Source organism: Mustela nigripes, chromosome 1, assembly GCF_022355385.1.
Source record: "Mustela nigripes isolate SB6536 chromosome 1, MUSNIG.SB6536, whole genome shotgun sequence".
Taxonomy (NCBI): domain Eukaryota; kingdom Metazoa; phylum Chordata; class Mammalia; order Carnivora; family Mustelidae; genus Mustela; species Mustela nigripes.
The window spans coordinates 123,095,589-123,111,856 of NC_081557.1; the positions used below are offsets into that span (position 1 = coordinate 123,095,589).

The window sequence follows — 16,268 nt, forward strand, 5'->3', positions numbered from 1 at the left end:
TAAAGATTTTATTTATTTATTTGACAGAGAGATTACAAGTAGGCAGAGAGGCAGGCAGAGAGAGAGAGGAGGAAGCAGACTCCCTGCTGAGCAGAGAGCCCGATGCGGGACTCGATCCCAGGACCCTGAGATCATGACCTGAGCCGAAGGCAGCGGCTTAACCCACTGAGCCACCCAGGCACCCTCTATTTTTTTTTAATTAATATTCCATTGTAGAGTCAAAGCACAAGGCTTTGCACCAAGTCGAGCATGTTTGTGTTTGCTCTCAGCTGGATCCAGTTGATAAATCTTAGTGTCAAGATATGTCAAGAAACTAAGAATGGAAGCTTCTGAGGCCCTGGTCCTTCAAATGCCAACATGAACCTCAGGTCCAGAGAAATTCCTGAATGAGTAAAGAGAAAGGAAGACAGCTGCATATATATCCCCTGCTCTGAAAATATTCTTTCAAGCGTATGAAGATCACATTGCTACTTGCCCTTCATTTGAGCATTATAAATTCAACTTATACAGGGATACAGGTGTAGAAGTTGGAAATCAGTATCACCGGGACAAAGTCTAGATGTTGGCAGGGCTCACTCCTCCCAGGGGCTCTAGAGGAAGATCCACTTCTGTCCTCTCCCAGCTCGGGTGGCTGCTGGCCTCACTTGGCTTGTAGCCGCATCACTCAAACTTTTCTATGTCTGATTTCCCTCAACTCTCTTATAAGGACACTTGTGATTACAGTTAGACCCACCCAGGAGAGACTTCCCATCTCAAGATCCCTAATTTAATTTCATGTGCCAAGATCCTTTTTTCCAGATAAGGCGAAATTCATATGTTCCAGGGAGACCTGCATTCTTTGGAGGTCATTTCCAGCTGACTACACCTATCAAGTTCTGTTTGTTTTGTTTCCTTCTCTCTACTTCATCATATTTAGAGACACGTATGGTGAAACCCCGTTTCACAACCCCACTTACATTTTGTTTTCACTTCTATTGTGTATAGTTTTGGTGATACCTCTTTGTATCTGGCTCATTTTTCTAAACTCAGGGCTAATGAAGACCCCATTTGACTCCATCATAAGCTGTGATGATATAAAGCAGTGAGGTCATTATAACCTGCTTAACTTCCTAAATAGCAAAAACTTGCATATATTTACCAATGTAAGTATAGAGTAAGTTTGGGAAAAAAATGGCTGATAATATGCTGACTTTAACACAAAGTTATTCTCTTTCCTAGGCATGTCCTCTTACTTTTTTCCATATTTTTAAAGATTGCAATAGCAACGTTATTGTTGGTAATCTAGAATTCATACCATTCTATCAAGTAGATATCCCACAATTCAATTAACAATTTCCTTTAGTATGGGACATTTAGGTTGCTTAGAATTATTCACTATTATAATACAGTAAGTTTAGGAGTAAAACATTGTGGTGCCTTATGGCAAAAAATTTTAGAGTGCTTGCCAGGTAAAAATACACTGTGGAGTTATCAGTGTTGGGTTGTCCTTCATGGTCCATTGTCACCTGGGCTGAGCCCTGGTGGGTACAGCAGTGCATGGAGGACTCATGCCTGGTGTCTTGTTCACTTCAGTAAATGACTGCCGTTGGATGTCTGTGTTTTTCATTCACCCTGTGAATGGGCTTCTTAAACTGGGCCCTGGATACTGGAATAAAATATACAACACCTTTCCACATACAGTTAATTCAGTAGTAGAGACATCATGGGGCATCTGGTATGGCTCCATGATGCTTTCTAAATCCCTAAGAAAATGGAAGTTTTTTTTTTTTTTTTTTTTTTTTTTAAGATTTATTTACTCATTTGAGAGAGAGCGAGAGAGAGCAAGCATCGAGGTGGTGGGGGGCAGATGCAGAGGGACTCTTAAATAGACTCTGAGCTGAGCATGGAGCCTGAGGTGGGGCTTGATCCCATGACAATGAGATCACGACCAGAGTAGAAACGAGTCAATTGCTCAAGTGACTGTGCCACCCAGGGTCCCTGAAAACTGAAGTATTAATGAGAAAAACAATGCATATACTTTTTATTCCATAAAAATGTAGCACAGGGAAGAATATGTGAGGAATGAATACGAGCCCAATTTCCATAGTGTTTACGTCCATTCTTGGTAGGAAATTGGGTGTTTTTCACTCCTTTAGACCACTAGATCACTTTCACTCAGAATGTACATTCATTTAGTACAATTAAAATCATATTTAGAATATACTGGGTTTTATCCTAGAAGCCTAAAAAATGTAGTTTTCCTGGCATGTTCTCCTGGGAGGAAACTAGGAATGGAGCAGACTGTACAGAAAGCACAATTGGTAATGTCACCCAGGAAAAAAGATGTATGCATAAATACTGCATTCTTCTGAATGAAGTTACTTAACAAAAGGCAGAACAAGAGAGTGAGAGAGAGGGGTTGTCTGGAAAAACTCCGAAAGACTGAGATTAATTTCAGTTTCAAAACTTATCCACTGTGGCTTTCTCTACAAAGCTGACAATATGGATTTTTCCTAGGCACAGAGGTACTCAGTGGGAAATTCAGGATGGTTGCTTTACTTGGGGACTGTTGGATGTGTCTGAGAGTTATCCCAGCCTGTATGTCGTTTTTTCATTATTTTTTTTTTTTGAACATTTGTGAAGGTTTCATATCTTTCTGACATGTTGGAGAAGCCCAACAAATATCTGTTGAATTGAGTCTAAAGATCTTTTTTAAGATTTTATTTTTAAGTAATCTCTGTAACCAACATGGGGCTTGAACTCACAACCCCTCGGATCAAGAGTCACATGCTCCACTGTGAGCCAGCCAGGCATCCCGAGTTTAAAAGAATTTTGATCCTGATAGCTGGGCAAATTACAAGATGAGGGAGGGTGATTTCCTGTTGGCAGATAAGTACTCAGACAGGAATTAGAACTGGAAATAGAGGCCAGATTTCTCATTTTATAGAAGGGCAAGTGAGATCAAGAGTTGCAAGGTAGCTTGGAAAAATCTCTCTGGTTGGGGAAGCCGATATTGTCCAGCAAGGAAGCAAAACCCAGCCTGATGATAGATAAGGACTTATTTACCTATATAGGCAGACCACATGGAAGCTAAGGGCCTCCTTGTCCTCTCTTCAGCATCCGTGGGGAAGGTTTCTTGAAAAAAAATTTTTTTAAGTGTTTTTTATCATGTGCCCTGTTGGCTTGTGAATAGGTTTAGTCATGTCTGAAACACAAATTTAAAAAGGATTTGCATAATGATAATGACTAGATTGAAGATATGGTTTTCAAAATAATTTGGACACTCTGATTTAGTGGTATTAGTTGAGGCATGCTGATGGTATTTATACTGCCAACTTAAACTTGGTTAAGAACAAATTGGGCAGTTTGGGGCTTACACAAATCTTCAACTTTTCATTCTTCTTCATGATATTTACATTTAAAAAATCATTTTATTTTTATCTTCTTTATTTATTTATAAAGATTTTATTTATTTATTTGACAGAGAGAGAGACAGCGAGAGAGGGAACACAAGCAGTGGGTGTGGGAGAAGGAGAAATAAACTCCCCGCTGAGCAGAGAGCCCAATACGGGGCTCGATCCCAGGACCCCGGGATCATGACCTGAGCCAAATGCAGATGCTTAACCGCCTGAGCCCCCCAGGTGCCCCTTTTTATTCTCTTTTATAAAGGAATTTGCAAAGGAAGGGACAGCTGATGAAAGGACTCCCTACCACCTAAGTGGCTCTGAGTAAGAATTGTAGTAATTCAATCGAGTAATTGGGCTTTGGGCTTCTCTGCAAATTTCAGTCAGGGAACTCTTATCGCAATAACCTGAAACACTAAAAGAATGGGACAGTATGTATATCGTTGAAAGGTGCTTTCTGTCCAGCACCAACTGGCAAAGAGAGGTCGACCCTTTTATTCTTACTTTTGATTTAATTGGTGACAATGGCTTTCACTAGCTTTAGAAACAAAGTAAAAGAAAATAGGACAAGGAAAGCAAGAGCAGTCTCATCTTTTCTGGGCTCAATCCTTTCTCTGTATACGTCTCTCTCTCTCTCTATATGTATCCATACAATCACATAAACTACATTCTCACATACCACCAGAATATATATAACACCAACGGCAGTATAATATCATTGCTATCCCAGAGTTGCTAAGACCTAAATATGTACAGTTTCATTCTGTTGTTAGGAGATGCTTTTGGGTGTTTAAGTCCTTAAAGTCTTTTATTCAAGGGAACTCCAAGCACTCTGCTTACAGTCAGATGCTGTCATTGATGAAAATGGTGGTTTTATGTGGTTCTCCAAGCGCGGCACCCTCTGGCATCTGGAGAACTAATTCAAACCTTTCTGGACCTTCCAAGATGGGCTGTCCCAGGTCATCAAGGATCCTCACTTGGAATATCTGCATACGCGCTCCCGGAGCAAAGGCCAGATTTCGGCTGATGCCAACATAATCTATTCCAGCTAGTGGGAAAGGGAAAGTCAATAGTGAGACTGTAGGATTCATTGTCATAAGTTTTCCTCTAAAGGAAAACTTTCCTCTAAAGGAAAACTTCCTTCAGAGAAAGATAGCATACTTCTACGTACACTGCACCCTCAGAATCATATTTTGTTGGCTCGATCCCCAGAAAGGGGGAGTTTCCATACTCAACCAAATGCCATGATAGTCACTCATCCATGACCATGGCCCGTCCTCTTCGGGGCTCTCCATGTTGAGACCAGGTACATCACCTTCCAAGCACTTCCCCCAAAATCTCACTGAGAGACTGAAGGCTCTCTGAAGGCCACTTCAATTTTTAATGAAGAAGTTTACTTTTTAATTTTTAATTTTTAAGGTCACTATCATGAACTTTATTTTCATTAGGTTTCACTCATTCACCTTAGCCAGATACTTGGTTGGTCTTACCACATTCTGCTTGGTTTTACTAAGACATGGAGTTTCTGTGACTTCCTGAATTATTAATTATTTTGTAAGTTGGGTCACCTGATCCTATAACTTCTTTGCTAGTTATTTAAAAAGTCATCAAGTGTCATGATAGCAATAAAGTATAAGCAGTGGAATAAAATAGAAAGCTTTAAATGATAGAAATAAATGTGTCAATCAAGAAACAGAATATATTGTCTCAAGGTATCTCTCCATAAAATACTTATTAATTGCAAAGGAAGAAAAACAACTTCATAGTGGAGAAATCTGACAGACACCACCTTAACCAAGTGATCCAAGTTAACACCACCACTGATGGGCTAAATGGAGACCGTGTGCCATCTGATAGAATCCAAGGAGAATGCAATGTTATGTCTGCAAACTTTCCTGCCAAAGATGCAGAGCTTGAATCTAATTACAAGGAAACATGAGACAAGCCCAGACTGGGGGACATTTTACAAGACCAAACCTGACAGTCTTCAAAAATATCAAGGTCATGAGAATCAAGGAAAGACAAGGAACTATTTCAGGTTGAAGGAAACTCAACAGACACGACAACTGAACAGAATGGGAGTCTTGACTGGACCCTTTTGCCGTAGAGAATGGGCAACACCTGGCGGATCTCGAATGAGGTCTGAGGATTGGAATGTGGTAATGTATCAGGGTAATTTCCTGACTTCATGCTTGCATCGGGGTCACAGAGAAGAATGTCTTTGCAGGAACGGCATTCTAAGTTTTCAGAGATGATTGCAAATTTATTGGCAACTTGCTCTCAATGGTTCAGGAAAAAAAAGTGGTTTTTTTTTTTTTTCACTGTACTGATCTCTTTTCTGTAAGTTTGAGATTGTTACAAAGATTTTTTTTTAAAGATTTTATTTATTCATTTGAGAGAGAGAGAGAGCATGAGCAGTGAGGGGGAGCAGAGGGACAAGCAGACTCCAAGCCCAGCACAAAGCCTGATGCGGGATCATGACCAGAGTCAAAGTCAGATGCTTAACCGACTGAGCCACCCGGGCACCCACGAAAATACTTTAAAAAAAAAGTCATTAAATAATTATGTTAAGAAAAATAAAACAAGATTACACTGAAAATTGTAAAGGCAGAAGAGTAAGGGAGAGAGACCTTGGGATCTTCTGCACGATGGTTTGGATCTTGAGTCCATTGCTTATTTGCACAAATTATTTAACCTCCTTGAGTCTCAGTTTCTTTAACTGCAAAATGGGGGTAATTACTTCTACTTTATAGAGTTGCTGAGAAGATTAGAGATAATACAGCAAGAATTCTAGCACGGAGTCTGGCAAATAATAGGCATCCGGTACAAAGAAATTATCATTATTATTTATGTAAGAAGTTATAATGGTATAGTTACCCATGTATGCATAATTATTATTGTGAATTAACCAAGCTGAGCAGTTGTGTTACTTCTATTAGTCTGTCCCTACCTGAGAGCTCCCAGAAGGATCATGACTTGTGTGCAAGGGGAGTTTAAATGAGTTCGAATTTATTTTCCCAAGCACAAGCCAAATAGTCCAATGAGCCAATTAATCTATTTATTCTCATTTCCACAAACAGAGAGTAAAAAATGATCTTCTCTGAAAATTAAGGAAAAGAAAAAAAAGGGAAAAAAGCAAAAAAAAAAACACCCTTGTAAGCATCATTACTAGTTTCATGTACCATGTGCTATCATATATTCACTGGAGGGTTATAACCTGCAAATTCTTCTAAGAGAAAGTGTTGTGCTCTAAACCCAACTGGCTCTCTTTATTGTCCTTAACTTTCTGGGTACATGCGGCAAACATTTTCAGAGGTAAATGCCTACTTTATTCTCATTATGCCTCATTACTTCATATAGGCTTTTACTTTACTGGGTTTTATTTGTAGGATTTGTGCTTTTCTCTTAAAATATTCTCATTGTCTTGGATACAGATGATGCTAGTCCTGAACTAACTGACTGCTCATAACCCAGAAGACTAAAAAGTTGCAGGTGGTAAATGAGAAAATGCGGGTGGAAATTTCCCCTTCTTTTCCTGTTGCATTTTTCTACCTTTGGGGTTCTTTTATTTTTTGGTAGAGCAGCTGACAGGCTCCCCAGAGGAAGTCTTATTTAGAACCGTCTAGCTCCTCTTATGGCTAGGCCTTGATTGTCTGTATCAAGAGAGGCTAAGGTGAGTGGGACATGAGGACGTGCTGCTTGAAGCCAAGGAAAATGCCTGAGTCCGGAGTGCAAACCTTCGATCCTTCTAACATCTAACAGGGGCCTGGATGTTCACAGAGATGGGCCTTGCTCAGCCATTAAAGGGATATCCTGGTCTGAAATCCTGTTTATGAGCAATCTACGGTATCTACAAATATTCTGAACTTTTTTGGAAAGTTATTTTGGGTCCGTGACAAGCCAGTCAAGGAATAAATCATAGAGGTTGCTTTTTGAATAGTCCATTTATTTTATAAACAGCAGAAGTCATTACCTATGCGGACCGTTTATGTGCTCAGATAAGAAAAACTTAAAACCAGAGTCTATCAACACAGACCAGGCACACTACACTTGAAAGACTTGTTGACAGACTATGCCCCATCCTATACGTAGATCTTGATAATGATATAATTTGATAATTTGATATAATTATAATGATATTTGATAATGATATAATTTTTAAATGGCCCTCTCACCTTCTGCTGCTGCTGGCTCTGTCTTCCTGGAGCGCACAGTGACAGATGACGCTTGGGAAAGGTCCGGGCCTGTCCTCCAGACACGAATCTCCACGGAGCCAGCACTTTCCTCCACATGGTACTCAGCGTTCCCAAAGCGCAGGGTAGGCTCTGGGGAGGCATCAAAAGACAAACTAAGAATACCTCAGCCCTCCAGGCCAACTATCTTGTTGGCTCCTGTGACCCTAGGTATTTGTCACAATCATCAGACTTGACAGATTCTACAGGCTCAAGGCAAAAACAACAAAACATACACACATACACACAAACTGTGTCACAAATCTGACTCCGGGAGGTGCAGTGAGATAGCGTTGGTTAGAATTCTGTTCATTTTTCTGTTTCAAGAGATTTCTGTCATATAAAGAAACTTCCCTATTGGGGAAAACTGGCCAGCTAGCTGTAACTCAGGCAAGTCAGCTATTATTTGGGAAAAGATGGTGGGGGAATTTGGAAGGATTTTTGTCAGGAGAAATTGCTCTTTATGTTGAGGGACAGTCTGACCAGGGTTCTGAATTCAGAGACTGCTGCCATTTTCTTTTCTCATGATATTTGTTAATCACAGGGGATGGACAGGAATCTGGGAGGAGGCAGGGTTCCATCAATTGAGATGCCAGAAAGCTCCCCTGGAAGCAGAGAGGGGACTCCCCAGAAAGAGAAGTTTGAAGGAAGCCAGAGTGGGCATCAGACTTTGGCGGGGGGGGGGGGGGGGGTGGGGTGCTGGTGGAAGAGTAGCATATATTTCCTGAAGGGGGGGAAGTTTGACAATTAGAAAGTTGGGACTTTTACAAGGATATCTGTTTATATCCAGCTCTCTGTGTTTCAGAAAGTAGCCTATGAACCTAGATGACTATTTAAACCTTGCACAAGATCTAGCTGTAATACTAGATGTGCAGCCATGAAAAGATTTGAAACAAATGTTTGTTTAGACTGTGAAATATGGAGGCAAAAAAATGAAAAGACTAGGAAGCAGCTTCACCACAGAGGAATGACCCTTGATGGTAAATGGAAAGTTGACATCATAGAGATGACAACTTTGCAAGCCTAATACAATAGAAAACATCTGAGTTAAATTAAAAAATTTGGAAGGTAGAAACCAAGGTAATAAGTATTATTTGCTCAGGATGTATGTTAGTAGGTCTCTTAATGGTGAGGAAAGTTTTACTGAAAGGGTTATCATGATGGACAAGACCTATCTTTATTCGACTGGAGTCCATTTTTTCTGGAATCACTGGGCACCACAACTGGCCCTGTGCCCTGTTGCATCAAACAGCTCACCATGTACCCAATACACCATGTGTTTACAAGTCTCCACTGTTGCTGGTGATGTTCTCTGAGCTGGAACTCTCTTCCCAAAGTGCCAGTTTCACACATTTCCACTCATTCTTTAAGACTGTTAGTAAGAGTTACCTGCTTTGGGAAGCTGTATATAACTCCCTCAAGGAATCAGGGCGTCTTTACCCCATGCTTCCTAACATTTTGAATAGCTCTATACTTGCGTGATGGGCCACACTTGCTACTGGCTCACCTTCTCTGCACTCAGAGAAGGGGAGTGGCATCCTCTCTTTTCTTCTTGCCAAGACCTTTCACAGCATCTCCCCATTGCTGCTGATGAATGTTTCTGATATCTCCGAGCTTGGGACAGGAAAAAGCGGGGAGAGGCAAGAGGAGCAGGGAAGTATTTTCTTGTGGGTATTCTCATGGTGATCCCATTCTCTAGTCTGAGATGATGGAGAAAACGGATTCTGTTTCTCATGGCCACTTTTGTGTGTTCTATGGAGACACCTCACTCCCACAGTTGGATAGTTCTCATCTGCTGCTTCTTTGATGAGGATGATGCCTCCCTATTCTTGCTGGTCATTTCATCCTCCCTCAACCCATTAACATGGGCAATGCTCCTGCTGAGGACTGTTCACCCCTCTAGATGGCGCTTTTAGGCAAGACCTAAGACAAATTTATTTCGGTTCTTTCCTGTGTGCAAGGCTCACATTTGGTCCATGGCAACACCCCTGCCACCTTGATCAACTCTAGGAATACTGCCTAATCCTGATGCGGCTCCTCTTTTTTGTTCATCCATCAGAGCAGCCAACCAGCTTGCCTCCTATGTTGTGATGTTCCAGATAAAGCCAGACCTCCACTCACTGTGTCCTCCATATTGCACATGACGCACGTTACTTCTCAAATGGTCTCCTTAGAACTCCTTCTCTTGATTTACGAATTCCGGGAAAAGTCAAAATGCTAAAGCTAACAAGCTCACACATAGTTCTGTATTTTTCTTAGAATGATACAAGCTTCTCAAGGTCAGTGACCATAGTCCAAGTGTCATTACACCCTTAGGGATACAGAGGCTAGTATATAAGTAAGTACTCAAGAATTTGTCAAATGGATAATTTTAACTCACTTCTGATATATTTTGAACTTATTACAAAGGCTTTCTTTTCTAAAAAGTTGGGACAAAGTGATCCGTTTTTTTAGCACCGAACTTATTCTCTATGGTATCAGGGAAGGGCAAGAAGTAAGAAAGGGAGGAGTCAAGATGGCGGAGAAGTAGCAAGCTGAGACTGCTTCAGCTAGCCGGAGATCAGCTAGATAGCTTATCTAAAGATTGCAAACACCGGAAAATCCATCGGCAGATCGAAGAGAAGAAGAACAGCAATTCTGGAAACAGAAAATCAACCACTTTCTGAAAGGTAGGACCGGCGGAGAAGTGAATCCAAAGCGACGGGAAGATAGACCCCGGGGGGAGGGGCCGGCTCCCGGCAAGCGGCGGAGCAACCGTGCACAAAATCAGGACTTTTAAAAGTCTGTTCCGCTGAGGGACATCGCTCCAGAGGCTAAACCGGGGCGAAGCCCACGCGGGGTCAGCGTGGCCTCAGGTCCCGCAGGGTCACAGAAGGATCGGGGGTGTCTGAGTGTCGCAGAGCTTGCGGGTATTGGAACGGGAAAGCCGGCTGCAGAGACAGAGCCGACAGTAAGCTCACAGCTCGGTGTTACCTTGAACCGGTCGCAGGCTCAGTGAGCTCGGAGCGCGGCCGGAGGTCAGGCAGACGGGAGTAACTGGGCGCTGTTCTCTGAGGGCGCACTGAGGAGTGGGGCCCTGGGCTCTCGGCTCCTCCGGCCCGAGACCAGGAGGCCGCCATTTGTATTCCCGTCCTCCAGAACTCTACGGAAAGCGCTCAGGGAACGAAAGCTCCTGAAAGCAAACCCGAGCGGATTACTCATCCCGGCCCCGGGGTAAGGGCGGTGTAATTCCGCCTGGGGCAAAGACACTTGAGAATCAATACAACAGGCCCCTCCCCCAGAAGATCAACAAGAAATCCAGCCTAGACCAAGTTCACCTACCAAGGAGTGCGGTTTCAATACCAAGGAGAGCAGCAGAATTCCAGAGGAGGAGAAAGCCAAGCACGGAACTCATGGCTTTTTTCCTGTGATTTTTTTTTTAGTCTTGCAGTTAATTTAATTTTTTCTTTTTCATTTTTTTTCTTTCTTCTCGCCTTCGGGTAAAATTTTTTTTTAACTGTTACCTTTTTTTTACCTTTTTTTAACTGTTACCTTTACCTTTTTTTAACTGTTACCTTTTTTTAACTGTTACCTTTTTTACTAGTTTATCTAATATATATATTTTTTCTTTTTTACATTTTTCTTAGGTGTTTTCTTTTTTAAAAAATTCTTTTCTTTTCTTTTTTTTCTTTTTCTTTTTTCTTTTTTTTTCTTTCTTCCTTTTTGACCCTCTTTTTATCCCCTTTCTCCCCACTCACGATTTTGGATCTCTTCTAATTTGGTTAAAGCATATTTTCCTGGGGTTGTTGCCACCCTTTTAGTATTTTACTTGCCCCTTCATTTACTCTTATCTGGACAAAATGACAAGACGTAAAAATTCAACACAAAAAAAAAAGAACAAGAGGCAGTACCGAAGGCTAGGGACCTAATCAATACAGACATCGGTAATATGTCAGATCTAGAGTTCAGAATGACAATTCTCAAGGTTCTAGCCGGGCTCGAAAAAGGCATGGAAGATATTAGAGAAACCCTCTCGAGAGATATAAAAGCCCTTTCTGGAGAAATAAAAGAACTAAAATCTAACCAAGTTGAAATCAAAAAAGCTATTAATGAGGTGCAATCAAAAATGGAGGCTCTAACTGCTAGGATAAATGAGGCAGAAGAAAGAATTAGTGATATAGAAGACCAAATGACAGAGAATAAAGAAGCTGAGCAAAAGAGGGACAAACAGCTACTGGACCACGAGGGGAGAATTCGAGAGATAAGTGACACCATAAGACGAAACAACATTAGAATAATTGGGATTCCAGAAGAAGAAGAAAGTGAGAGGGGAGCAGAAGGTATACTGGAGAGAATTATTGGGGAGAATTTCCCCAATATGGCAAAGGGAACGAGCATCAAAATTCAGGAGGTTCAGAGAATGCCCCTCAAAATCAATAAGAATAGGCCCACACCCCGTCACCTAATAGTAAAATTTACAAGTCTCAATGACAAAGAGAAAATCCTGAAAGCAGCCCGGGAAAAGAAGTCTGTAACATACAATGGTAAAAATATTAGATTGGCAGCTGACTTATCCACAGAGACCTGGCAGGCCAGAAAGAGCTGGCATGATATTTTCAGAGCACTAAACGAGAAAAACATGCAGCCAAGAATACTATATCCAGCTAGGCTATCATTGAAAATAGAAGGAGAGATTAAAAGCTTCCAGGACAAACAAAAACTGAAAGAATTTGCAAATACCAAACCAGCTTTACAGGAAATCTTGAAAGGGGTCCTCTAAGCAAAGAGAGAGCCTACAAGTGGTAGATCAGAAAGGAACAGAGACCATATACAGTAACAGTCACCTTACAGGCAATACAATGGCACTAAATTCATATCTCTCAGTAGTTACCCTGAATGTGAATGGGCTAAATGCCCCTGTCAAAAGACGCAGGGTATCAGAATGGATAAAAAAACAAAACCCATCTATATGTTGCCTCCAAGAAACTCATTTTAAGCCCGAAGACACCTCCAGATTTAAAATGAGGGGGTGGAAAAGAATTTACCATGCTAATGGACATCAGAAGAAAGCAGGAGTGGCAATCCTTATATCAGATCAATTAGATTTTAAGCCAAAGACTATAATAAGAGATGAGGAAGGACACTATATCATACTCAAAGGGTCTGTTCAACAAGAAGATTTAACAATTTTAAATATCTATGCCCCCAACGTGGGAGCAGCCAACTATATAAACCAATTAATAACAAAATCAAAGAAACACATCAACAATAATACAATAATAGTAGGGGACCTTAACACTCCCCTCACTGAAATGGACAGGTCAACCAAGCAAAAGATCAGCAAGGAAATAAAGGCCTTAAACGACACACTGGACAAGATGGACATCACGGATATATTCAGAATATTTCATCCCAAAGCAACAGAATACACATTCTTCTCTAGTGCACATGGAACATTCTCCAGAATAGATCACATCCTTGGTCCTAAATCAGGACTCAACCGGTATCAAAAGATTGGGATCATTCCCTGCATATTTTCAGACCACAATGCTCTAAAGCTAGAACTCAACCACAAAAGGAAGTTTGAAAAGAGCCCAAATATATGGAGACTAAACAGCATCTTTCTAAAGAATGAGTGGGTCAACCGGGAAATTAAAGAAGAATTGAAAAAAATCATGGAAACAAATGATAATGAAAATACAACAGTTCAAAATCTGTGGGACACAACAAAGGCAGTCCTGAGAGGAAAATATATAGCGTTACAAGCCTTTCTCAAGAAACAAGAAAGGTCTCAGGTACACAACCTAACCCTACACCTAAAGGAGCTGGAGAAAGAACAAGAAAGAAACCCTAAGCCCGGCAGGAGAAGAGAAATCATAAAGATCAGAGCAGAAATCAATGAAATAGAAACCAAGAAAACAATAGAACAAATCAACAAAACTAGGAGCTGGTTCTTTGAAAGAACTTATCAAAAAGAAAAGAGAAAGGACCCAAATAAATAAAATCATGAATGAAAGAGGAGAGATCACAACTAACACCAAAGAAATACAAACTATTATAAGAACATACTATGAGCAACTCTACGGCAATAAATTTGACAATCTGGAAGAAATGGATGCATTCCTAGAAACATATAAACTACCACAACTGAACCAGGAAGAAATAGAAAGCCTGAACAGACCCATAACCAGTAAGGAGATTGAAACAGTCATTAAAAATCTCCAAACAAACAAAAGCCCAGGGCCAGACGGCTTCCCGGGGGAATTCTACCAAACATTTAAAGAAGAACTAATTCCTATTCTCCTGAAACTGTTCCAAAAAATAGAAATGGAAGGAAAACTTCCAAACTCATTTTATGAGGCCAGCATCACCTTGATCCCAAAACCAGACAAGGATCCCACCAAAAAAGAGAGCTATAGACCGATATCCTTGATGAACACAGATGCGAAAATACTCAACAAAATACTAGCCAATAGGATTCAACAGTACATTAAAAAGATCATTCACCACGACCAAGTGGGATTTATTCCAGGGCTGCAAGGTTGGTTCAACATCCGCAAATCAGTCAATGTGATACAACACATCAATAAAAGAAAGAACAAGAACCATATGATACTCTCAATAGATGCTGAAAAAGCATTTGACAAAGTACAGCATCCCTTCCTGATCAAAACTCTTCAAAGTGTAGGGATAGAGGGCACATACCTCAATATCATCAAAGCCATCTATGAAAAACCCACCGCAAATATCATTCTCAATGGAGAAAAACTGAAAGCTTTTCCGCTAAGGTCAGGAACACGGCAGGGATGTCCATTATCACCACTGCTATTCAACATCGTACTAGAGGTCCTAGCCTCAGCAATCAGACAACAAAAGGAAATTAAAGGCATCCAAATCGGCAAAGAAGAAGTCAAATTATCACTCTTCGCAGATGATATGATACTATATGTGGAAAACCCAAAAGACTCCACTCCAAAACTGCTAGAACTTATACAGGAATTCAGTAAAGTGTCAGGATATAAAATCAATGCACAGAAATCAGTTGCATTTCTCTACACCAACAGCAAGACAGAAGAAAGAGATATTAAGGAGTCAATCCCATTTACAATTGCATCCAAAACCATAAGATACCTAGGAATAAACCTAACCAAAGAGACACAGAATCTATACTCAGAAAACTATAAAGTACTCATGAAAGAAATTGAGGAAGACACAAAGAAATGGAAAAATGTTCCATGCTCCTGGATTGGAAGAATAAATATTGTGAAAATGTCTATGCTACCTAAAGCAATCTACACATTTAATGCAATTCCTATCAAAGTACCATCCATCTTTTTCAAAGAAATGGAACAAATAATTCTAAAATTTATATGGAACCAGAAAAGACCTCGAATAGCCAAAGGGATATTGAAAAAGAAAGCCAACGTTGGTGGCATCACAATTCCGGATTTCAAGCTCTATTACAAAGCTGTCATCATCAAAACAGCATGGTACTGGCACAAAAACAGACACATAGATCAATGGAACAGAATAGAGAGCCCAGAAATAGACCCTCAAATCTATGGTCAACTAATCTTCGACAAAGCAGGAAAGAATGTCCAATGGAAAAAAGACAGCCTCTTCAATAAATGGTGCTGGGAAAATTGGACAACCACATGCAGAAAAATGAAATTGGACCATTTCCTTACACCACACACAAAAATCGACTCAAAATGGATGAAGGACCTCAATGTGCGAAAGGAATCCATCAAAATCCTTGAGGAGAACACGGGCAGCAACCTCTTCGACCTCTGCCGCAGCAACATCTTCCTAGGAACAACGCAAAAGGCAAGGGAAGCAAAGGAAAAAATGAACTATTGGGATTTCATCAAGATCAAAAGCTTTTGCACAGCAAAGGAAACAGTTAACAAAATCAAAAGACAACTGACAGAATGGGAGAAGATATTTGCAAACGACATATCAGATAAAGGACTAGTGTCCAGAATCTATAAAGAACTTAGCAAACTCAACACCCAAAGAACAAATAATCCAATCAAGAAATGGGCAGAGGACATGAGCAGGTATTTCTGCAAAGAAGACATCCAGATGGCCAACAGACACATGAAAAAGTGCTCCATATCACTCGGCATCAGGGAAATACAAATCAAAACCACAATGAGATATCACCTCACACCAGTCAGAATGGCTAAAATCAACAAGTCAGGAAATGACAGATGCTGGCGAGGATGCGGAGAAAGGGGAACCCTCCTACACTGTTGGTGGGAATGCAAGCTGGTGCAGCCACTCTGGAAAACAGCATGGAGGTTCCTCAAAATGTTGAAAATAGAACTGCCCTATGACCCAGCAATTGCACTATTGGGTATTTACCCTAAAGATACAAATGTAGTGATCCAAAGGGGCACATGCACCCGAATGTTTATAGCAGCAATGTCTACAATAGCCAAACTATGGAAAGAACCTAGATGTCCATCAACAGATGAATGGATCAAGAAGATGTGGTATATATACACAATGGAATACTATGCAGCCATCAAAAGAAATGAAATCTTGCCATTTGCGACAACATGGATGGAACTAGAGCGTATCATGCTTAGCGAAATAAGTCAAGCAGAGAAAGACAACTATCATATGATCTCCCTGATATGAGGAAGTGGTGATGCAACATGGGAGCTTA

General features: G+C 40.7%; 1 protein-coding gene across 1 annotated transcript in view; it reads right to left on the minus strand.

The window, feature by feature from the left end:
- Window positions 1-4,225: 4,225 nt before the first annotated feature.
- FREM3 (FRAS1 related extracellular matrix 3) overlaps window positions 4,226-16,268 on the minus strand; it is a 90,568-nt gene continuing 78,525 nt past the window's right edge. The window contains exons 7-8 of the mRNA XM_059393654.1: window positions 7,559-7,708; window positions 4,226-4,431 (exon numbers count right to left, since the gene is read on the minus strand). Of these exons, the coding sequence (XP_059249637.1) occupies window positions 4,226-4,431; window positions 7,559-7,708 (356 nt within the window). The remainder of the gene's footprint in view (window positions 4,432-7,558; window positions 7,709-16,268) is intronic.